Below are 24,630 nucleotides of genomic sequence, written 5' to 3'. Positions count from 1 at the left end.
GAAATAAGAAAGGCAGATCAGAAAGGGTGTTAAATGCCAGGCTGAGACGTCTGCAGTTAACCCAAAAGACAAAGGAGTATTTCAAGCAGTTGGGTGAGATATCTGTGCCTTACAATGTTTGTTTTGGCACCTTTATGAAGGATGCATTGGGGGCAGCTAGGTGGCGCAGTGGATAAGAGCACCAGCCCTGGATTCAGGAGGACCTGAGCTCAAATCTGGCCTCAGACACTTGAGACTTACTAGCTGTGTGACCCTGGGCAAGTCACTTAACCCCAATTGCCTCACCCCCCCCCCCCCCGAAAAAAAAAATGAAGGATGCATTGGGGAGGAGAGAGATTACAGATAATGAGACTGGTTAGGAGGAAATTTTAGCAATCTAAGAGAAGTTGACTGGTAGCAGTGCGGGGTTGGGGGCATGTGTGTGGGAAGATAGTGAGGTCCAGTGTTGAGATGCCAATTAGAGAGATGTAAAAGAAAAAGGTGATATTTAAATGTCACATGATTACAGTTTTAAGAGGTAAAGTTTTCTTTCATTATATCAATTAGTCCTTTGAGATTTGATTAACTGGACCAGCACTCTGATATTTTGTCGATTCGTGTTCTTTGATTAATTGGGTTCTACAAGTCTCTGAATTTATAAAGGATGCTAATATTTTAAAACAATGTCTGATTCAGTGAGGAGGGGTATTATTTTGGGGGCAGGGAGAAGGAAACTTTTTTGCTGCTGTTAGGATTTTAAATATTTAAAGTATGATAAATTGTGTTAGATTTGAACTTATCAGTTACTGAAGTGTCCCAGTTCTGTCTCTGCTAGCAACTTTCTAAAGTATTGTGTGATTTTTTTCTTACAGCTTATATGATCAAGTTTGAACTAATACAGCTAATACCTCCAGGTAATGTGATTACAAATATTTTTCCAAATGTTTTTATTTTATCTTTAAAGAGATTTTGCTTGACCTGATTTTAAATCACTATTTAAAAATTATGAATAGCCATACATATATGTATGTTCATGTTCATGTTTTTAAAATTACCCTGCCAAATTATCTCAGTCTTTTCTAGTCTTATAATTATGAGGTTAATTGCATTAGTACACTAGTTTAATGTTTAGACTAGACTTTGGTTATTTTATTTTTAATAAAGTTTTTATCTGCTTACTTTTCAGTTATTATTATTTTGTTTAGCCTGGCTTAATTTCTTTCTGGTCCTCCTCAGATTGTAAGCTTGGGGATTGTTTGATTTTTCTGTTTCTGATGCCTACAAGAGTACCTTACACATAGAAGGTATTTAATTAGTGCTTGTTATATTGAATTCTTGAGCTATAGTTAATGATCTGATTTGTAGAATTGGGCAAAAAAGCTCCTAATAATTGTTTTGATTTTGTCTTCATTGATGGTGCATTTACCCTCTTTTATTTATTTATTTATTTATTTTTAATAATTGGAGTAGTGCTATTTAATCTTTTTTTTTTTTTTTTTTTTTTTTGGTGAGACAGTTGGGATTAAGTGACTTGCCCAGGGTCATACAGCTAGTGTCAAGCATCAGAGGCCAGATTTGAACTCAGGTACTTCTGATTCCAGGGCCGGTGCTCTATCCACTGTACCATCTAACTGCCCCAAACAATTTGTGTGTGTGTGTGTGTGTGTGGGGGGGACAATGAAGGTTAAGTGACTTTCCCAGGGTTACACAGCTAGTAAGTGTCAAGTGTCTGAGGCTGGATTTGAACTCAGGTCCTCCTGAATCGAGGGTCAGTGCTTTATCCACTGTGCCACCTAGCTGCCCTCTACCTTCTTTTATTTTTGATACTCATAATTTGATTTTCTTCTTTCTTTTTCTAAAATAACTTTTACCAATGGTTTATCTATTTTATAATTGTTTTTTTTTTAAAAAAAACAGCTCCTAGTTTTGTTAGTTCAATGTTTGTTGTTGTTTTTTACTTTTAATTTTATTAATCTCTACTTTGATTTTCAGGATTTCTATTTTGCTTTTTTAATTGGAGGTTTTTAACTTGTTCTTTTTCTAGTTTTTTAAAAAGTTGTATGCCCAATTCATTGATGTGCTCTTTCTCTTTTTTTATTGTTGTAAGCATTTAGACATATAACTTTTTCTCTAAGTACTGCTGGTCTCTGCTTTTTAAGGAGCTTACGTCTCTGAGGAGACAAAATATACACATTTATGTATATACAGAATATATACAAAGTAAATTCAAAGACTTTTTTTAAAAATCAGGGACAGAGGTACTATTACCTGGAGGAATTGGGAAAGGCTTCATATAATTTTATGAACTTAAAAAAATTCCTATATGTAATTCATGTAAGGATATATAGATGTACCTATCTACCTATATTTCTTTCTTTCTCTTCCTTTCTTCTTTCTATCTATCTATCTATCTATCTATCTATCTATCTATCTATCTATCTATCTGTCTGTCTGTCTGTCTGTCTGTCTGTCTGTCTGTCTGTCTGTCTGTCTGTCTGTCTATCTATCTATCTATCTATCTATCTATCTATCTATCTATCTATCTATCTATCTATCTATCTATCTATCATCTACCTGGAAGGTGATGAAGTACATAGAGCTTAAAGCATGGAATCAGGAAGATCAGAGTTCAAATCCTACTTCAGAGACTTACTAGCTGTGTGACACTGGACAAACTTCTGTTTGCCTCAGTTTTCTCATCTGTAAAATGGGGATAATTATAGCAACTACCTCCCAGGGTTGTGAAGATCAAACGAAATAATTCACAATAATAATTGTAAAGCTCTTAGTATAATGCTTGGCACATAGTAAGTGCTATCTAAGTGTTAGCTCTTTATACTTGAGGTGAGTCTTAGAGATGGATAAAGATTTTTAAGAGGAAGAGGTGAGGAAAGAGTTCATTCCAGGCATGGGGGATAGTCTGTCTGCAGACTGGAGATAGAATCCTGTCAGTGAAGGGCAGCAAGTCAGTTAGGCTAGCAATACTGTAGAGAATGTGAATACTCAGTCTGGAAAGGAGGACTCAAACCAGATAGTGTATTATAATATACTTATGTGTCTATGTGTAGGGATTAAGGGATACGTGAAGATGGTAAATAGTAATGTCATGTCTCAGAGGTAGCTAGGTGGTGCAGTGATTAGAGCATTGGACCTGGAGTCAGAAAGACTTGAGTTCAAATTTGGCTTTAACCACTTACTAACTGTGTGACCCTGGGCAATCCACTTAACATCTGATTACTTTACTATAAAATGGGGATTATTATAGCACCCACATTAGGGTTGTTGTGAAATACTATTTGTACAAGTACTTAGCACAGTGCCTGGCACATAAAAAGGTGCTATCTAAATGCTTATTTCCTTCTTCCTTCTACTCTTCTTCTATGTGGTAGCAGGGGTGGACTGGGAGCTGGGGCTTGTGCAGATAGGGAAAAATACCTGATGACATTTTCCCTTGGGTATGTAGCCTTTCTTCATGCCTGACATTTTTGTTTGTTTGTTTTGGTGAGGCAATTGGGGTTAAGTGACTTGCCCAGGGTCACACAGCTAGTAAGTGTTAAGTGTTGGAGGCCGGATTTGAACTCAGGTACTCCTGAATCCAGGGCCGGTGCTTTATCCACTGTGCCACCTGGCTGCCCCCACACACCTATTTATTATTATGAATTTAAATAAATTGTCAATAAAAGAACTTTACTGTACATTAAACCTTCTAAACTACATATCTGCAGTTTTTTTTCCTAGTTTTAATTAATGTGCATGTTTACTTGGCTTTCTACTGTAGTATACTGTAGTCAGTATATACTCTTGCATTATTCAGTTGTCATATTTCACATATATATATATATTTCTGTGCACTGATAGAGTGTATATGCTTTTCATTTTATTTTATTTTATTTTATTTTATTTTATTTTATTTTTTGAGATATTTTATTTTTTCCGTTACATGTAAAGATAGTTCTCAACTTTTGTTTATACATGCTTTACACTTTCAGATTTTTCTCCCTCCCTCCCTCCCCTCCCTCCCCCCCTCCCCTAGACAGCAGGTAATCTGATATAGGTTATATCTATATATATCTATACATATACATATAGATATATATATACACACACATATATATACACATAATAACATTAATCCTATTTCTGCATTAATCCTGTTACAAGAGAAAGAATCAGAGCAGTGATGCAAAACCTCAAAATAGAAAAAAAAAACAACAGCACCCAAAACAAAAGAAATAATATGGTTCAATCAGCATCTATACTCCACAGTTCTTTCTTTCTTTTTTTTTCTTGGATTTGGAGATCCTCTTCTATCATGAGTTCCCTGGAACTCTTCTGTACCATTGCATTGGTGAGAAGAATATAGTCCATCACAGTAGGTCAACACTCAATGTTGATGATACTGTGTACAATGTTCTTCTGGTTCTGCTCATCTCACTCATCATCAGCTCACGTAAGACCCTCCAGGTTTCTCTGAACTCTTCCTGCTCATCATTTCTTACAGCACAATAGTATTCCATTGTATTCATATACCACAACTTGTCCAGCCATTCCCCAATTGATGGGCACCCCCTCAACTTCCAATTCCTTGCTACCACGTAAAGAGCAGCTATAAATATTTTTGTACATGTGGGTCCCTTTCCCCCTTCCATGATTTCTTTGGGCAAAAGACCTAAAAGTGGGATTGCTGGGTCAAAGGGTATGCACAGCTTTATCGCCCTTTGGGCATAATTCCAAATTGCTCTCCAGAATGGTTGGATCAGCTCACAGCTCCACCAACAATGCATTAGTGTTCCAATTTTCCCACAGCCTCTCCAACATTTATTATCTTCCTTTTTTGTCATTTTAGCCAATCTGATAGGTGTCAGGTGGTACCTCAGAGTTGTTTTAATTTTATGCTTTTCATTTTAAAACGTTACATGGTGGGGCAGCTAGGTGGTGCAGTAGATAGAGCACCGGCCCTGGAGTCAGGAGGACCTGAGTTCAAATCCGGCCTCAGACACTTAACACTTACTAGCTGTGTGACCCTGGGCAAGTCACTTAATCCCAATTGCCTCACCAAAAAAAAAAAAAAGTTACACGGTATTCATTCAGCAGTATTTATTAAGGACTTATGCTACAAAGTTTACATGAAACAATGTCCCAATCTTCATAAATCTTACATTCTTAGATTTAGTTTGTTTAGAACTTTCCTTAATTTCTTGTGGGGGGTATGTCCCCCTGAAAGTGAAATTACTAGGCCAAATAGTTTGAATGGTCTTGTAGCTCTAGTTAACATATTATCAAATTGCTCTGCAGAAAGATGGAGCCAGCTTAGAGTGCTACCAGAAAAATGTTTCCCCACAACTATGCCAATACTGGGTTGTACAATTTGCCTTTAGTTTAGCCAAGTTAATGCCCCCTTATGACTTGGAAGTCGCTCAGCTCTTCAAATCTATCTCAGCAGGACACAAGTTTCAGCCTATTAAGATAAAAAGGCCTAGATAAGTCTTGGTAAGTCAATCAGATAAGTCACCATCAGGAGATAATGTTTATTTTAATTTAATTTAATTTTTGCCCAGAGTAATTCATGAAACCAACTATGAAAGTGAAATTGTACAGGCTTCTTTATGACAATTTCACATTTACTCATGTGTAAACTACCAGTTAGTCTCATTTGGTCATTATCAAATGAAGTTTGGTTATTAAAAAAAATAATACTTTATTTTTCCTCAATTACATGTAAAAACAAATTCTATCCCTTCCTTCCTCTCCTACTCTACCCCTGAGAGAGTAAGAAATGTGATGTAGGTTATACATGTGCAATCATGTAAAAAAACATTTCCACAGTAGTCATTTGTACAAGAACACTTGAATAAAGAAGGAAAGAGAAAAATAGTATGATTTAGTCTGTATTCAGATATCAGTTCTTCCTCTGGAGGCAGATAGCATTTCTACCATGAGTATTTTGGGATTGTCTTAGATCATTGTATTATTGAGATTAGGTAAGTCATTCACAGTTCTTCATTGTACAATATTGCTGTCACTGTGTACTATGTTCTCTTGGTTCTGCTCACTCCACTTTGTATCAGTTCATAAAAGTTCATGTAAGTCTTTAGTTTTTTCTGAAATCATCTTGCTTCTGATTTCTTTCTTTTTCTTTTTTTTCAATCTTAATATTATTTTATTTTTTCCAGTTACATGTAAAGATAGTTTTCAACATTTGTTTTTATAAGATTTTTAGTTCCAAATTTTTCTCCTTCCCTCCCTTCCCTCCTTGTTCCAAGACAGCAAGAAATATGATATAAACTATATATGTACAATCACATTAAACATATTTCCATATTAGTCATATTGTGAAAGAAAAATCAGAATAAAAAGGAAAAACTCAAGAAAGAAAAAAAAAACAAGAACAAAGTAAAAATAGTATGGTTCAATCTGTATTAAGATTCCATAATTCTGTTTTCTGGATGTGGTGAGCATTGTCCATCATGAGTTCTTTGGAATTGTCTTGGATCATTGTATTGCTGAGAAGAGCTAAGTTTATCACAGCTGATCATCACACAATGTTGCTGTTACTATGTACCATGTTCTGGTTCTGCTTACTTCACTCAGCATCAGTCCTTAATACTTAAGTATTTGTAGATTTTTTGAAATCTGCCTCCTCCTCATTTCTTGTAGCACAGTAGTATTCCATTACATTCACATACCACAACTTGTTCAGCCATTCCCCAGTTGATGGGTATCCCTCAATTTCCAATTCTTAGCCATCCCCAAAAGAGCAGCTATAAATATTTTTGTACAAATATGTACCTCTGTTGCCCCCTCTTTAAAAAAATCTCTCAGTAGTGGTATTGCTGGATCAGACCTAGCAGTGGATCATGGTTATGTACAGTTTTATAGCCTTTTGGGCATTGTTCCAAATTGCTTCCCAGAATGGGTGGGTTAGTTCACAAATCCACCAACAGTGCATTACTATCTCAGTTTTCCTACATCCCCTCCAAAATTTATCATTTTCCTTTTTTTGTCATATTAACCAACCTGATAGTTGTGAGGTAGTACCTCAGAGTTGTTTTAATTTGCATTTCTCTAATCAATAGCGATTTAGAGCATTTTTTCATATGACTACAGATAGCTTTGATTTATTCATCTGAAAACTTCCTGTTCCTATATTTTGAACATTTATCAGTTGGGGAATGACCAGATCAAAGAATCCAAACAACAGCCCTGAGTGAAACAAGGCTGGCAAATGAAGGCCAGCTTAGCCCAAATCAGAGCTGTATATATGTATTTCTGGAGAGGCCACAGTGAAGGGGAGCACCATGAAACTGGTGTAGGTTTCTCAATCAAAATTAATCTAGTCAGCAAACTTGTATGTCTTCCAAAAGGAGTGGATAGGATTGTGACAATGTGATTGCCACTTGTAGGAAAATGCCATGCCACCATCATCAGTGCATATGCTCCCATGATAAACCCTGATGAGGTCAGAGAAAAATTTTATGAATACCTGGAGACCTTTATCATTAATGTGCTGAAAAAGGATACACTTGTAATTGTGGGTGACTTTAACACCAGAGTAGGCATAGACTATCAGATGTGGTAGGGAGTCAGAAACATCAATGGCAACAGTCACTACTGAAGAATTGTGGGTCTCATGACCTTCTCATCACCATCACTGTCTTCCATTTACTTAAACACAATAAAATTTCACAGTAAACATTGCCATTTAGTAGACTATGTCATTGTAAGGAGATGAGGCAGACAGGATATGAGAGTGATAAAGGCAATGTGCGATCCAGAGTGCTGGATTTATCCTCTCCAAGCTAAACATTTGCATTCAGCAAAATTAGTGGCCTTAAAGCAAGATAACTACTAGAAGACATGTCAACAGATTAGAATGCTTCTCCCTTACTTGGAGAGAAAGCTTAGCCTACACACAGCAACAGTGGAGCAAAAAGGGAGAGGGTAGCTTTCAGAGATTGTACAGCATCACACTTACTCATCTGGTCCACAACACTCACAAGCTTCAAGATTAGTTTGATGAGATGGGGAAATTCAGAAGCTGCTAAATGAAAAATGAGAACTCCACAGTTTATCAGCAGAATATTTGGTCTGTCTCTAAGAAGGCATTGTTTAACTCCATCAAAAGTAAAGTGCACATGAAGCTTAGAGATATTCAGGATTCTTGGTTTAGTAAGAAGGAAGATGAAATTCAGTTTTATGCTGATAGTAACAATTCAAAGCACTTTTATGATGCTTTGAAGGCTATTTATGGGCCAAAGACTTAGTTGCATCTCAGTTACTCAGTGCTGCTGGAGCCATATTGATTAGTGATAAGGACATGATCCTGGAGAGATGGACTGAACACTTCCATAGCATTCTCAACAGACTGAACTCCACCAGTGCTGAAGTTACTGATTGTACACCTCAGGTAGAAGTCAGTCCCTTTCTAGCCAAACATCTGATTGAAGGAGAGGTTTTGAATACCCTTAGCCTCCTCCCCTGTGGCAAAGCATCTGTTACTGATTATATTCTGGCTGAGATTTACAAGGCAGGAAGTCCCTTGCTCGTACCAAAACTGACTGAGATTTTCAGGGTTATATGGCAAGAGGAGGCTATCCCCCAGGAGTTCAAGGATGCCTTTGTTGTCCATCTCTATAAAGGAAAATAAGTAAGCTGTGCTGCGACAATCACAATCATGATCTCTTTCTTTGTCATTGTCAGTAAGATTCTTTTTTTAAAACAAATAACAAACTTTTTTATAAAAGTTTTGAGTTCCAAATTTCATCCCTCCTTTCCTCCCTTCCCTCTTTCCTCTCTGAAGCAGTAGCAATCAGATATAGATTATACATGTGCAGTTATGTAAAACAATATAATATTAGTCATTTTGTATAAGAAAACTTGAATAAAAAATGAAAGTGAAAAATAGCATGCTTCAGTCTGTGTTCAATCAATATCAGTTCTTTCTTTGGAGGTGGATACTATAAATCATTAGTCCTTTGGGATTGTCTTGGTTCATCATATTGTTGAGAATAGTTAAGTCATCCAGAGTTCTTTATCAAACAATATTGCTGTCATTGTGCACAATGTTCTTTTGGTTCTGCTCACTTCACTGTACATCAGTTCATACAAATCTTTCCAGGCCTTTCTGAAATCATCTTGCTTGCCATTTCTTATAGCACAATAATATTCTATCACCATCATATACCACAGCTTGTTTAGCTATTCCCCAGTTGATGGGTATCCCTTGGATTTCCAATTCTTAGCCACCCCAAAAAGAGCTGCTAGAAATATTTTTGTACAAATGAGTCTTTTTTCTCTTTTTTTGGGATGTCTTTGGGATATAAACCTAGCATGGCCCTTTGGCCATGTTCCCCAGAATGGTTGGATCTTTTCACAACTCCACCAACTCCACTAGTGTCCCAGTTTTCTCACATCCCCTTCAACATCCAATATTTTCCTCTTTTGTTATATTTGCCACCCTGGTAGGTGTGATGTGATACCTCAGAGCTATTTTAATTTGTCAGCAAGATTCTTGCCAGGATTCTCTTTAATAGGCTGATCCTTCACTTGGAAGATAGTCATCTTCCAAGAGCCAGTGTGGCTTCAGAAAGGTCTGAGAAATGGTCTATATGGTATTTTCTGCTCAACAACTCCAGGAGAAATACCAGAAGCAGAACAGAGATCTGAACACAACCAAGGTCTTTGCCACTGTCAGTTGTGAGGGCTTGTGGAAGATCATGGTAAAAATTTGATTGTCCAGAGAGGTTTATCAGAATTGTATGTCAGTTTCACGACAGCATGTTTGTACTAGTTCTGGATAACAGATGATGCTCTTAAGCTTTCCCAGTTACCAGTGGAGTAAAGCAAGGCTGTGTGCTTGCTCCCATGCTTTTTAGCATGATGTTTTTAGTGATGTTGTTGAATTGCCTTCAACAAGGATGAAAACAGTATCAAGGTCAGTTACTGCACTGATGACAAATTATTTAACTTGAAAAGGTTACAAGCCAAGACTAAAGTGGAAGGAGAGTTGGTATATTACTTTTTGTTCATAGATGATTGTGCACTCATTGCAACCTCTGAGGCTGAGATGAAACAGAATATTGATTAATTCTTTGCCACTTGTGCTAATTTGGGCCTGACAATTAACACCAAGAAAACAGAGGTTCTCCACCAGCCAGAACTGTATCATTCATATGTGGAACCACCAATTACAGCAAATGGAGAGATTTTGAATGCTGTGGATAAGTTCACTTACCTTGGCACTAGACTTTCCAGGGATGTACACATAAACAATAGGGTTGATACACACATCACCAGAGCTAGCTCAGTGTTTGGGGGACGCTGAAGGAAAGTTTGGAACAAAAGAGGTATTAGGCTGCCTACCAAACTGAAGGTCTACAGAGCCATTGTGTTGATCTTTTTGTTTTATGCCTGTGAAACCTGAAGAATATACCAGTGCCATGTCAGGACACTGAATGGCTTCCATTTGAATTGTCTTTGGAAGATTCTGAAGGTCCTTTCTTGAGCTGAACTACCAAGCATTTAAACTCTACTTCAGAGAGCACAACTCCAATGGGTTGGCCACGTTCTTTGCCTGCCAAATGTATCTTTGTCTAAAAGACTATTTTATGGAGAAGTCACACAAGGAAAGCACTCACAGTGGAGGTCAGAAGAAGCCATACAAAGATATTCTCAAGGTCTTTCTGAAGAATTTTGAAATCACTTGTGGGGCATGGGAGACATTGACACAGGACCAGTCAGCATGGTGTGCCCTCATCAAAGAAGGCACTGTTCTCTATGAATAAAGCAGAATTGCAGTAGCTCAAAAGAAACATGAAATGTGCAAATAACATATATCTCCATTCCAAATGTTCATATGGACTATTTATGCCTGACCTGCCTTCTGAGCTCAGTTGGACACACTGTACCTTGACCTCTACATAGTGATGTCATTTTGGTCCTCTTTGAGTACAAAGGATAACAAGTAACCAACCAACCAAACAACCAACTCTTCCCCAATTTCCCTCCCTGCTCTCACACACACATAAAAGCCCTCTTATAACAAGTGTAGTTAAGCAAATTGAATTTGCACTTTCATGGTCTTGTCTGGAAATTAATATCTCATTCTGCACCTTTAGTCTTTTGCCTTTCCGTCAAGAGAAGGGAAGTATGCTTCATCATCAGTCTTGAGTTGGTAATGATTGGTCTATTAACCAGAGTTCCTAAGAATTTTGCAGTTGTTTTTATAGCTTCCTTTTCTTAACAGAGCTGCTGCCACCTGCTGGAGCTATTGTCAGTTCCTGGGCTCTTCATTCTTTGAAGGGAGTATTAATGCTCTTTTGTGAGATTTCTCTTGCCAACATGGTTGAAGTTCAAACAATGTATTTTCCTTTGTTAATCAGACACATGGTCACCCCTGGGTAACACACAAAAGAGCCAACCAAACAACCATTAAATCCTTTTTTCTTTTTAAAAAACTTTGCTAGGTATTCCTCTCATTACTTCTAGTTGGTTTAAGAGGAGTCATTTCTTTTCAACTCATGTCTTGCTCTTGGCAGTTAGATCCTGCTACAGGTATCTACATGAGGCCCATACGGATCACCTTGAAACTTCCATATGCTTCCCTGACATGCTTAGCACCAGTCAATGGGGGCCTAGAAGAGCTGGTAAACTTTGTTCTATATTTATGCTACTAAAATAAAGGTCTCTGCTTCTTTTAATGAAGATAAACACTGCTCTGCTTCCCACCTTCAAAACTTAAATATAAGACCTGAAGACAGTAAAGCAAAACAATGGGGGAAAAGTGATTACAAACGATTACATGTACTATGGGGTACTTCTGTTTCTTGCATTGTTATAAAAGAGGTATGCTGTGTACTTTAATTTTAAGATAATATTATGGATACAATATGGAGTCTATTGTATTTAACCTTAGTATTTTCACTGTTTATTGTTGTATTCATTTATAGTGAGTGCATCATTGGATTAGTGTATGCATTGTTCTTTTGGATCTGCTTTCTTTACTCTGCATCACTTCATATGGGTTTTCCATATTGCTTTGATTTTTTTCCCTAGAATTTATATAGAACATTAAGACTTGCAAAGAACTTTATAAATATCATCTCATTTTCACAACAACCCTGAGAGGTAGGTGCTATTACCCTAATTTTACAGATGAGAAAACTGAGGTATATAGAAGTTCAGTGACTTGCCCAGGATCAAACAGCAAGTTTCTGAGGCAAGATTTGAACTCAGGTCTTCTAGACTCCAGGTTCATCACTCTATCCAGTGTGCCACCAAACTTCCATTTTTTTTTTATTTCTTAGGGTACAGTATTATTTATTGAACTGTATTTACATATCATGGTTTTATTCAGTCATTTCCTATTTATTTATTTTGCAGGGCAATGAGGGTTAAGTGACTTGCCTAGGGTCACACAGCTAGTAAGTGTCAAGTGTCTGAGGTTGGATTTGAACTCAGGTCCTCCTGAATCCAAGGCCAGTGCTTTATCCACTGCGCCACCTAGCTGCCCCCCATTTCCTAATTTTTTGAGCATGTAACTTGTTTCCAACTCTTGACTATTACAAATGGTGTTGCTATAAATATTTTTTGCATAGATGGATTTTTCTTCTTGTCAAAAACCTCTTTACTGTGTAAACTTACTAGTAGAATAGCTGGATGTGAATATGGAATCTGGTTTTTGACATGTGTATCATTTTAAATATATTTTGGATAGTCAGTTCTTTTAAAAAAAATGATGGTTGTCACACTCATACTGCCACATATCTCATCAATGTAGTTATTTCCTTTTCTCAGTGCAGTCAACAACCAATCCATACCTTTCCATCCTGTGCAATTCTTGCCCATGTTCTCCTATAGATTCGTCAGTGAAGATACGCCCATCATGTTGGAGGCCCTCCTCTGGGTCTTTTACCATTTTGTAGTTTCCAGTGCAGTTCCTGGAATGTCCATCTATTACCTTGTGTTCTTACCACATGACCAGGACAAGCCCATTATCATTACTTTGAAAAACACACATTCAAGTACTTAGGTACATACATAAATACATAATATACATATGTATTCCCAGGTGACTTTTCAATATCATAAGATATTGCAAAATATCTTGCAGATATTTTCATTGGAATCCTATTAAACCTCCATATTAATGTCGGTAGTATTTGGGGCAATGGGAGGCAGTGTAGTGCAGTAGAAAGACGTGGCTATAGTATCAAATCTAGGTCACCCATTTATTCTCTGTGTAGCCCTGAGCAAATCCCTCAACCTCTCTTGAGTTTTAATTTACTCATCTTTAAAATGAAAGGGATTAGACTAGATGACTTCTAATGACCTTCTCAGCTCCAAATCAATGATCCAAATGAATAACCACAATTTGGATTTATATGCTACGTTTTGGGAGGGTAAGTCAAAATTGTGCTTGAAGTTCATGGCTGACAGAGAATTTTCACGTCTTCAAAGGGAGGAGAGAAATAAATGAACACTGGGTGGCAGAATAAGCCTATTATTGAAGCCAGTCATCATGCGATTTCAGTTCATTGATACTTGAGAATCCTTGGATGGATTTCTTCTACCTTGGAGGAAAATATGCAAAAACCTCTGACTGTAAGAGTTATATTTTAGAAGGTGCCTACAAATTAGTAAACACTTGTTATTGCACATTGATGTGAGCATTTGTTATTTTTCTTGAAATTCTGTCTCCCTTTCCCACCTCACCCTCTCCTTTTTTTCAATACCCTCGATAAAGTCCCTGCTTGGAGGATTATTTTCTCACAATCAACAGATGCTCTCAAGGAACAGGTGGTTCAGTCACCCTTTAAAGAATGTGGATACAACAGTTGATCCTTGACATGATGAAGGTGGGAGGTGGTATAGGTCCAGTAGGGAGAGCATAATGGAGTTGGAGGTAGAAGACTTGAGTTTACATGCTGGTTCTGCCTCTGGTTGATTTTGTGGTCTTGGGAAAATCACTTCAGATTTTTGGGCCTCAGTTTCCCCATTTGTAAAATGAAGAATTTGGATTAGATGATCTCTTAGGTTTTTCCTGATCTAAATCTTATGAACATACCAAGAAGCTACAGAATGCTTCCGTTTGTTTAATACTGTTTCAGCCAATGTTGCTTCCTGTGATTTTAAAGAGACTGAAAAAAGTCCCATTCTAGTTCTCAGAATGTTAATTTTCATCATAGTCTTCACTGAATACACTTAATTATCTAATCAATAAATATTTATGAAGTGCCTAACATGTTAGGCATTATGTTGTTGGGGATACATATACAAGCTATCATGTTGAAATGAAACACTCAGTACTTGTACTACCATGTTTCCAGTCAATCTCCATTTATTAAGTGGTTACTATGTGCCAGGCACTGTGCTAAGCATCAGGGTACAAAAAAGGGCAAAAAGACAATCCCTGCTCTTGAAAAGCTCACAATGTAATGATAACTTGTGCTATAGTGAGCTTGCATCTAATATGAGAGATAACAAGTATATATACAAATATAGACAGCATTAATATAAAGTTAACATACAGGCACAAAACAGTTAAATAAGAGGTAGTTTGGGAGGGAGAGTTGTGGGGAATAGGAAAGGCCTTTTTTTGTGAAAGGTTCTGGGTGAATTATATCTTTTTTTTTTGTGGGGCAAGGGTGGGTTAAGTGACTTGCCCAGGGTCACCCAGCTACTAAGTATCAAGTGTCTGATACTGGATTTAAACTCAGGTCCTCCTGAATCTGGTGAAATATATATATATATATATATATATATATATATATATATATATATATATATATATTTTAAGTGAGGCAATTGGGGTTAAGTGACTTGCCCAGGGTCACACAGCTGGTAAGTGTTAAGTGTCTGAGGCCGTATTTGAACTCAGGTCCTCCTCAATCCAGGGCCAGTGCTCTATCCACTGCGCCACCTAGCTGCCCCGAATTATATCTTGAAGGAAGGGAAGGGTTCTCTGTGACTGGATTAAGTAGGGAATGCATTCTAGGTTTGGGAGGACAGCCAGTGCAAAGGCACAGAGAGGAGTTTGAGGAACAGAGAGAAGTCTGGTTTTTACCCAGATAGAAGAGTGTGAGTATTTAACTGGTGTTACTGTCCAGCTATGCTTATGAATTAAATATATTAAGTGGGAGCCTGTGCTGGGATTGCTTGGACCATACTCCCCAATTGCTATTACACCTTGACATGGAGTATTTGTTATTTCTCTTGAAATTCTACCTCCCCTTCCCACCTTACCCTCTCCTTTTTAAAAAGACATTCAGAGGGGCAGCTAGGTGGTGCAGTGGATAGAGCACCAGCCCTGGATTCAGGAGTACCTGAGTTCAAATCCGGCCTCAGACTCTTGACACTTACTAGCTGAGTGACCCTGGGCAAGTCACTTAACCCCCATTGCCCCACCAAAAAAAAAAAAAAAGACATTCAGTACCCTTGATAAAGTACCTTCTTGGACAATTACTTTCTCACAATCACCAGATGCTTTCATGATACAGTTCAGTCACCCTCTAAAGAGTGTAAATAATGCGAATACAACACTTGGACCAGAAAATTCTATATATCACCAATGAACTTCAAGCACAATTTTGACTTTACCCTCCAAAAAGGTAGCATATACATCCAAATTGTGGTTATTCATTGGATCATTGACTTAGAGCTGAGAAGGCCATTAGAAGTCATCTAGCTTAATCCCCTTCATTTTAAAGGTGAAGAAATTAAAACAGAGAGATTGAGGGATTTTTACTCATGGTTACACTAAGTGGCTGACTTAGCTTTGACATCACAGGCAGCTCTTTCCAATGAATTACACTGTCTCCCATTAGCCCAAATGTAGTAACAATAATAATGCTAGCTCAGTTAATGTAGAGGTTTGATATAATTTCGTTTTTTGTTTTTGCGGGGCAATTGGGGTTAAGTGACTTGCCCAGGGTCACACAGCTAGTAAGTGTTAAGTGTCTGAGGCCGGATTTGAATTCAGGTCCTCCTGACTCCAGGGCTGGTGCTCTATCCACTGAGCCAACTAGCTGCCCCGATATAATTTCAATGAAAATATCTGCAAGATATTTTGCTATTACAAATTGGAATAATTGTTTCATAAACTAGGGGTTATATAAATTAACTTTCACACACTTGGGTCTCAACATAGCATCCTTTAAAGATTTTGTGTCATTGTAGAGAAAGCTCCACACTATGGCATGATGAGACCTGGGGTCTTGTCTTGGCTCTGCCACTAATATTAATAGCTGAAGGTTTAAAGAACAAACAACAATCATAACCACAACACTGTCCTCACAGCAACCTTGTGAAGTAGGCAATACAAATATTATTACCCCCATTTTACAGATGAGCAAACTGACAGTGGTAAAATAACTTGGCTGTGGTCAAAAAGCTACCAGATGTTGGAGTAAAGTTTTGAACTCAGACCTCCTGACTCCAAACCCAGGTATTAGTTCCATTGTGCCGTGATACCTAAGAGGGAGCTTATTCTTTATTGGCCTAATTTTCCTTATCTATAAAATGAAGGGGTTGGACTAGTTGATTTCAAAACATCTTTCTAGGAAGTAGCTGTTATACTAGTTATCAAACTGATCTTGGCTTTTGACCTTAGTGTTGACCTTATCACAGAAAGAAAGAACCCAGGGAAGAACAAATGGCATTACTCTATTAAAATATATTTCATTTCCCTTTGGAGGACAATTAATGGGACCACAATAAAGGAAATAATAGTTGTAGTTTTTGAGGATTTAAAATGCTCTCCTCACAGCAACTCGGCAGGGGTAGGGAATGTATCATCACCCTCATTTTATAGATGTAATTGTTGAGGCAAAGGTAAATTAAATGACTTGTTCAGGGTGCCATGACTAATGTCAGTTTTTTGTTTTTGTTTTTATTTTATTTATTTTTATAATGGTTTTTTTTTTAATTTTTGTGGGGTAATGAGGGTTAAGTGACTTGCCCAAGGTCACACAGCCAGTAAGTGCCAAGGATCTGAGGCCAGATTTGAACTCAGGTCCTCCTGAATCCAGGTCGGGTGCTTCATCCACTGCCCCACCTAGCTGCCCCCTTGTTTTTATTTTTTGTGGGGCAGTGAGGGTTAAGTGACTTGCTCAGAGTCACACAGCTAGTGTCAAGTGTCTGAGACTGGATTTGAACTCAGGTCTTCCTGAATCCAAGGCTGGTGCTTTATCCACTGTGCCACCTAGCTGCCCCCATGATTAATGTCAAAAGCAGGACTTAAACTTGGGTTTCTCGATTCTCTAACCAGTACTCTTTGGAGGCAGTTGAGTTCAAGTGACTTACTCAGGGTCACACAGCTAGTAAGTTCCCAAGGCCAGATTCGAACTCATGTCCTCCTGACTCCAAGGCCAGGGCTCTACCCACCATACCACCTAGCTACCACTGCCGCTCATGAAATCTGAAGTCTGACATTAAAGTTAAATCCCTTTGTGTAGACTACCTTATTATCCAGTCTTGGGGCCTCATATAAGGCAGTCTGAAGATTAAAGAGGACAAAAGAGATATGGTTCATCCCTCAACCACTTCTGATCAAAAAATATCTGGGAAGGTTAGCACTGTCAAGAACTATCCCTGGAGATTTTGTTTTTTAGTAGACCAGTCTTAAATTCTAGACAGATCCCAGTAGTATCCCAGCATTTTGAAGGCAAAATAAAATACAGTCTTGGTGTCAGAAAACCTGGCCCTGACAGTTACTAGTTATGTGACCTAAATAAGGCAAATCACTTCCTTTCTCTGAGTTTGCTGTTGCTCATTTGAAAAATGAGGGGATGCTAAGGTTCCCTTTAGTTCTGCCTTTTGATGACGTCTCTTTGAAGCTGGGATAGCCTGGTTTTAAGTCTAACTTCCTCAAGTTTTAGGGGAATTTTAGAGTTCTGGCCTTCTCTCAATACATACCTTTAAGACTGGGTTGAATATTTCCCTTATTGAGAGCCAAGGTGCTTTTCCTCTATATGTCAAACATTTGACAGAAACACTTTTGAGTTTGTCTGGGTCATTGGTTCAAGCTAAATTCTAACTTGGTGCTTTGTCCAAGGTCTTTCAAAATTATTTCTGTTATTGTGTCAGGTAACATTAAAATGTAATGGAGGCAGGAGTACCTGAGTTCAAATCCGACCTCAGACACTTAACACTTACTAGCTGTGTGACCCTGGGCAAGTCACTTAACCCCAATTGCCTCACTAAAAATTTAAAAAAAAAAAAAAAGAGAAAATGTAATGGAGGAAGCTAGGTGGCACAGTGGACAGAGCACGGGCCCTGGATTCAGGAGGACCTGAGTTCAAATCGGGCCTCAGACACTTTATAGTTACTAGCTGTGTGACCCTGGGCAAGTCACTTAACCCCAATTGCCTCACACACACAAAATATAATGGCTTGTTGGCCACTATCATGCTGTTGTATGATAGGACACCCCTAAAAACTATTGGAATTTTGGGTTACATTAACAAAGTCAGAATGAGACAGACATTTGTCCTCTTGTCCTCTATGCTGGTCAGACCCCATCTGGATTATTGTGTTCAGTGTATCATATTATAAGGAGGACACTGACCAACTGAAAAATATAATGAGAGTAGTCCAGATAGTGAGGGGATTCAAATGCTGTATAAGAATCAGTTAAAAGAACTAGTCATAGTGAACCTGAAGGAGAGAAGACATAGGAGGACAGGATGGCTATATTCAATTATTTGAAGAACTTTCATGCAAAAGAGGAACTGGACTCACTCTGGTTCTGTGAGACAAAACTAGGCAGTATGGGTGGAGGTCATAGAAAGGTAGATTTCAGCTTGATATAAGAAGACATTGACAATCACCAGTTCCTGGATAGATTTAACCACTAACAACAGGAAAGCCAAAATTTCCCAGAAACTCTTGGCCAGAAAACACTTTGAGGACCAAAGGTGATAATTGATTTAAAGTGAAGACCTCCACAGCTATGTGATAGCATTAATTAAATGAGGAAGAAGTTGAGCTGCTCAATATGTGTGAAGCTGAGTGAAATACACATATGCAGGTATAGTTTTGAAATTAGATCTGTCCAGGAAAGACTGTTGAACAGCCAATCCAAGTTAGAAAGAAATTGGGATAGTGAACAATCATATTGGTATCTCAAGCAGAGAAAAATATTAAGCCATCTTTAGGCAGGAGACCAAATTGGAAAAAAATGGGAAAATGGGCTAATGATAAGGGAAACTGTGCTTGTCCATCTGATGATCTAGGAGCTAAATTATGTGAAAGATATAAAAACAATTTTGTAAAGACCAGTAAGCAATGTAGAACGAAATAGAAAGCTTATGCAACTTGGTCTTTATGAAAGGCATGTATTGGTGGGAAAGGATTATTAACTCATTATAAGAAAGAATGTAGGGGCAGATAGGTGGTGCAGTAGATAAAGCACCGGCCCTGGATTCAGGAGGACCTGAGTTCAAATCCGGCCTCAGACACTTGACACTTACTAGCTGTGTGACCCTGGGCAAGTTACTTAACCCTCATTGCCCCCCCCCCCACTCCCAAAAGAAGTACATCCTTGTATATTAGAAGCCGAAATAGTGGGAAAATGAGAAAAAGGGAAACAATAGCACAATTATTAGGTTAAAACTATTGTGAGATTATTCCAATAAAGATGCAGAGGTTATGTCTAACAACACAATGGGAAATTAGAGCTTATAATTTGAAGGATGAAAATAAAGTTGAGAAATGATGGGAAGTGGACCCAACAAGAGAAGGAGTTACTAAATCAATATTAATTTGCAACAGAGGCAGTTTGAGTTATAGCTGATATGTACTAGTTAGAAAAATGATATGGAAAAATACAAGGCAGGAACTAAAAATTCCCCAAATTGGCTAGGGTCAAATATAATTTTTGAAAGAGCATACTATGGACTTGAAACTTAAGAATTAAAGAGAAATATAGGGCCTTATACATTGGAAGATACAATAAATGTTAGATGGAACTAAGAGTTCCAGCTCTACTGCTTATGAACTCAGGAATTGCATGTGAGAGCTGGACAATTTTGACAGCATGCCAACCATAATGAGAAGAAGAACAAACAGAGTGCTATGTCCACAAAATACTCAGAAACCCCAAGCAAGGCTCTTCGTATATTTGAAGGATCTTCTATGAAGGATTTGTGGAAAAAAATATGGAAAGGAAAATGCACAGGATTAGAAGAAGTGGCTAGGGGGCAGCTAGGTGGTGCAGTGGATAAAGCACTGGCCCTGGATTCAGGAGGACCTGAGTTCAAATGCAGCCTCAGACACTTGACACTTACTGTGTGACCCTGGGCAAGTTACTTAACCCCAATTGCCCCCCCCCCAAAAAAAAAGTGGCTAGGTGTGATCTGCATGAGTGGAATGCCAATGAGGTGACATATACTTTACATATGAAAATGTTTATTACTTTGTATTTATATTTTTATGTCTTTGGGGTTTTGCCTGTAGGTTTTCAAAGGTTCAAAAGAAAAAGAAGTAATAATGTACCTTTATCAAAGGCTAGCAACTAGAATTATTTTAGGACTAAAGTATTTTAATCTCCAAGCATAATTTCTTGGGGCCTGAAATATTGAGGACTCATGTTCACGTAGTTCTTTAAGGATTGAAAAACTCTTCCCTCGGAACAAGTAATGTGACTTGTCCAGAATCACAGTTTGTAAGTGTCATAGTCAGGATTAAATGTTTTTCAGGGTTCTGTCTTTGACAACGTGTTGTCTCTTAATATAACAAGTTCTTTGATATAGTACTGAACTCTTATATGGTGTTGTTCAGGAGTGGAGGAGTTAATGGGGAAAAGCAGGATTATAGTTAGCAGCAGTTGAATGGTAAACAGTACTGTAATATAGTTATGTCAACTAATACCTTTGAGTCTCAGGTTCCTCTTCTGGAGAATGAGGATAATGTTACCATATGCCATATACCATATACGGTTGTTGTGAGGAAAACTCTTTGTGAACCTTAAGGCAGCAAAGAAAAAAAAAACAACAAACCGTGATCTTTTAAATAGCTTTAATATGTATGTATGACTAATTCTTTTTTTGTATGACTAATTCTTAAAGCATTAAACCTCTATTGAACACCATTTAATCTTTCTTTTGTTGATTCAGAAGGCACTTCAAGATATTGCATGTCTGGGGAAAGTCATTAAGAATATTCATTATCATTGTACATTGAAGTATGTAATCTCAGCTTGAGAGAGTGTTCCAGTTGATAGAGTGCTAGATGAGGGGAGTGTTTGTTGAATTAAAACATAATCAGGATATCACAGCATTTTGTAAAATGGCTACACCTAAGAGGTTTGACACCTTATTTACTCAAAGATATACATCTACATATTTATTTTACATATGTCTATGTATATGAGCTTTATGGATTTTGTGGATGACTTTACATCTCAGTCATTTTGGGAAGTACCACTTCCCTGTCACCTCCCTCAACTCTACCGTGTAACAAAGAAAAGCAATTGGATGAAAACACCCAATATCATGGCCATGTCTGACAAAGTGTACAAGATTCAAGTGGTAAAATTTTTAAAATGATCCCTCTATAAGACGTTTAATTTAATATATTCGATTCTATCTAAGATCATTGGACTTAAAGCAGGAAGGAGACCTTAGAGATCATTTAGTCTAGACTTATCTTACAGAAGAGGAAACTGAGGCCTGGAGAGATGCAATAGAATTAATTGCTCAAGATTTCTAGGCAGTAACTGAAGGAAGATTTGAAGACCCAGCTCTTCATTACCCATTATCATTTGTAACGATTGGAATGGCGCCACCTGCTGGAGACTTACTGTAGGAAAGGTTCTCTATGAGGAGAAGGTGCCTGAGGGCAAGACATGTGGCTTTTCTTTGGCGTCAGGAAGTGATGTTTGCTTGTGGGAGGAAGAGGGGCCGAGGCTGGTGCTCTCGCTCTTTTTTGTGAGGACTCTGGTGGAGAGTGGAGTTAAAATGCACTCTCCTTTTTATAGATAGATGAATCTAGGCCTTTTTCTCTTTACCAAATTCTTATTCTCCTTAATAAATGCTTAAAAGTCTAAACTATTGCTAAAGATTATAATTTATTGGCGATCACTCATTAGATATTTTAGACAGACTAGCTAGAATTTTAGCCCCTTACACATTCAACTCTCACTCAGGTTATAAATAGCATGGGGTGAATGGAGCTTGGCTGAAGGATGCTACTATTGAGGGAACACTTCCTTCCAAGTAAGGCAGACTTCTACACGACTTTGTCCAGACCCTGTTCACCAGAGCCAACCACATACATACACTCTTTCCCTCTCTACCAGGAGTACAGATGCCCCTGTGGCACTTGATGATGGATGAGCCTTCTCCTCTTAGGGACTCTCTATATAGAGGTAGGCCACTGCACCCACTCCTCCCCTCTTGGACTTCCTTTTGTGACAGTACCAGTTTTGACTCTTTCTAGGATATAATCACTACAAAGAAATTCAGTTCTGATTACTGTCATGCTTCTTCTACAGCATCTTGAAGATCTCATCTTAGGGATGGTATCAAAAAGTTGGGCTAATGTTGGAAAAGCAATTTAGGATCTTGGATTTGAAAGCTTTGAGAGAAGTGCAAGTTTTTTTTTTTAATCTAATGATTTTCAGGTACTCTTGAAATATCATCTGAATAATAAAATTACATTTAGTTTTAGTGTTGCTGTGTTAAACTAAGCCTTTAATGATACATTATTCAACAATCCATTTACATTCAAAAAGCATTTTAAAGTATCTCCTATGTACAAGACCCTGTCTTGGCTGCTAGGGATGAAAAGATAATAAAATTGTAGACTCAGCTCTTGAAGACACCTTACAGGCCATTAAATCCATCTAGTCTATTTCATAGATGAGGAAACTGAGACACAGTAAGGTTAAGTGACCTTTGCAGGGGTCACATAGCTAGTAAGTTTCTTGAGGAAGGATTTGAACCCATGTTTTCCTGATTCTAAGTCCAGAGCCTTATCCGACTATGCCACAATGAAAAACAGCAACATATTCTCTGATCTCAAGTAGTGTGCAGTGGAAAATAGTGGGGTGTAGTGCAAATACTGGTCTTACACTCAGAAGACCTGAACTAGAATTATGGCTTCACTACATAATAGCTATGTCACCCAGGGAAAGTTATTGAACTTTTTCTGAACTTTAGCTTATCATCTGTGAAATGAGGATTATTAATAGTTGTACTTTATACATCTATTGTTATGAACAATGCCTTCTGCAAGCCTAAAAAGTTCCACATAAATATGAGTTATTATTATACTTTAGAAGTGATTATGAAATAATACACACAAGTATGATGCAAATTAGAATAACACGGCAAAGGAGAGTTTGAGACTTTGTTGGAGAGCTCCAATTTCTAAGAAAACATGAGTAGTGGATGGCTTCGTGGAGGGGAGCTTCAAAGAGGAGGGGGCACCTGAAATTGAGACTTGAAAAGAGAAGATTTCAAGAAGCAGAAATGAAGACGGAGTGTTTCCCATGCCTGGGGTTTAGGATTTAGGAGATGGCAAGATAATGTGAAACCAGGATGGAAAGTATGAATTAAGAATACATCATTGTGAAATTGTAAAGCATGTATAAACAAAAGTTGACAAATAAAAAAAAAAAAAAAAAAAAAAAAAAAGAATACATCATTGTGGTCCCTCCCCTCTCTGCCACTTTGCTTATTTCACTCTTGGAATAAAGACATTAATCAGAATCAGAGAAAGAAGAGGAAAGAAAGTGAGACCCAGATATCATTTCATTTTAAGCCATTTATTTTCTTAGCTCACTGTGCTGAAAATATACCCTTTCTAGAGTTCTTACAAATAAATGAAAATCCAGCCCAAAAAACCTCTGCCTCATTGACTCTAGAGGTTTTTGTTTGTTTTGCTTTGTTTGTTTGTATTTACAATGGCTGCTGTAAGCCTGAATCCCTTTCTCCCTCCATCTTTAATAACTGTGGTGAATACACATGAGTATGACATGTCTGGTGGCTCAATGTCAATGTCTTCATTCACTAGGTTTCACATTGATGATTCAGAATGAAAACACCTCTGTATCCCAAACCAACAGTTCTGGTGGGGAGTCAAGAAACTGGTTCTAGCCCCAGATCTGCCAGGAATTAGCTGTGTGATCAGGGACAAATTTGACTGTGACGTACCTTCCTTCTCTATAGAATGATGATGCTTTGGATAGATAAGTTCAGGTATTTTTCTTCTTGAAAATTTTGTGATTTTTGTGATTCTTTTGCTCTTCTTTCATCTGGAAGGTCTTTTGACTGGCTTGCCAGTGCAGACTGATTCCTTGTCCAAGAGCCATTGTACTATTAACTCATTTATGCAGTGTTCGAAGTTTTACGAAGCACATTTATCACAGTAAACCTTGTGATTCTACTTTATGAACTTTGTATTCCAGCCTAACTGGCCTATTCACTGTTCCCTGAACTCCACAATCCATCTCCTCCTGCCTCCTTGACTGTGTACAGGCTGTTGTCTCCCGCAATACCTTGCGTATTAGAATCTTGAGTTAGATTCAAGTATTATGTGTACCTCACATAACACTTCCTATAAGAAGCCTCTTCTAATCCCCCTCATTGTTAATGTTCTTTTCATCCTCAAATTATTATATGTATACTTGTTAATTCCCATATGGAATGT

The 24,630-nt window shown here is 37.8% G+C and overlaps 1 protein-coding gene across 1 annotated transcript in view; it reads left to right on the top strand.

The window, feature by feature from the left end:
- Window positions 1–24,630, top strand: part of SPATA6L (spermatogenesis associated 6 like) — a 96,212-nt gene that overhangs the window by 18,883 nt on the left and 52,699 nt on the right. The window contains exon 4 of the mRNA XM_043977506.1: window positions 852–893. Within this exon, the coding sequence (XP_043833441.1) occupies window positions 852–893 (42 nt within the window). The remainder of the gene's footprint in view (window positions 1–851; window positions 894–24,630) is intronic.

Source organism: Dromiciops gliroides, chromosome 1, assembly GCF_019393635.1.
Source record: "Dromiciops gliroides isolate mDroGli1 chromosome 1, mDroGli1.pri, whole genome shotgun sequence".
In the NCBI taxonomy this organism is placed as follows: domain Eukaryota; kingdom Metazoa; phylum Chordata; class Mammalia; order Microbiotheria; family Microbiotheriidae; genus Dromiciops; species Dromiciops gliroides.
Note: the sequence above shows the minus strand (reverse complement) of the source record. Positions and strands in the feature narration are given on the sequence as shown.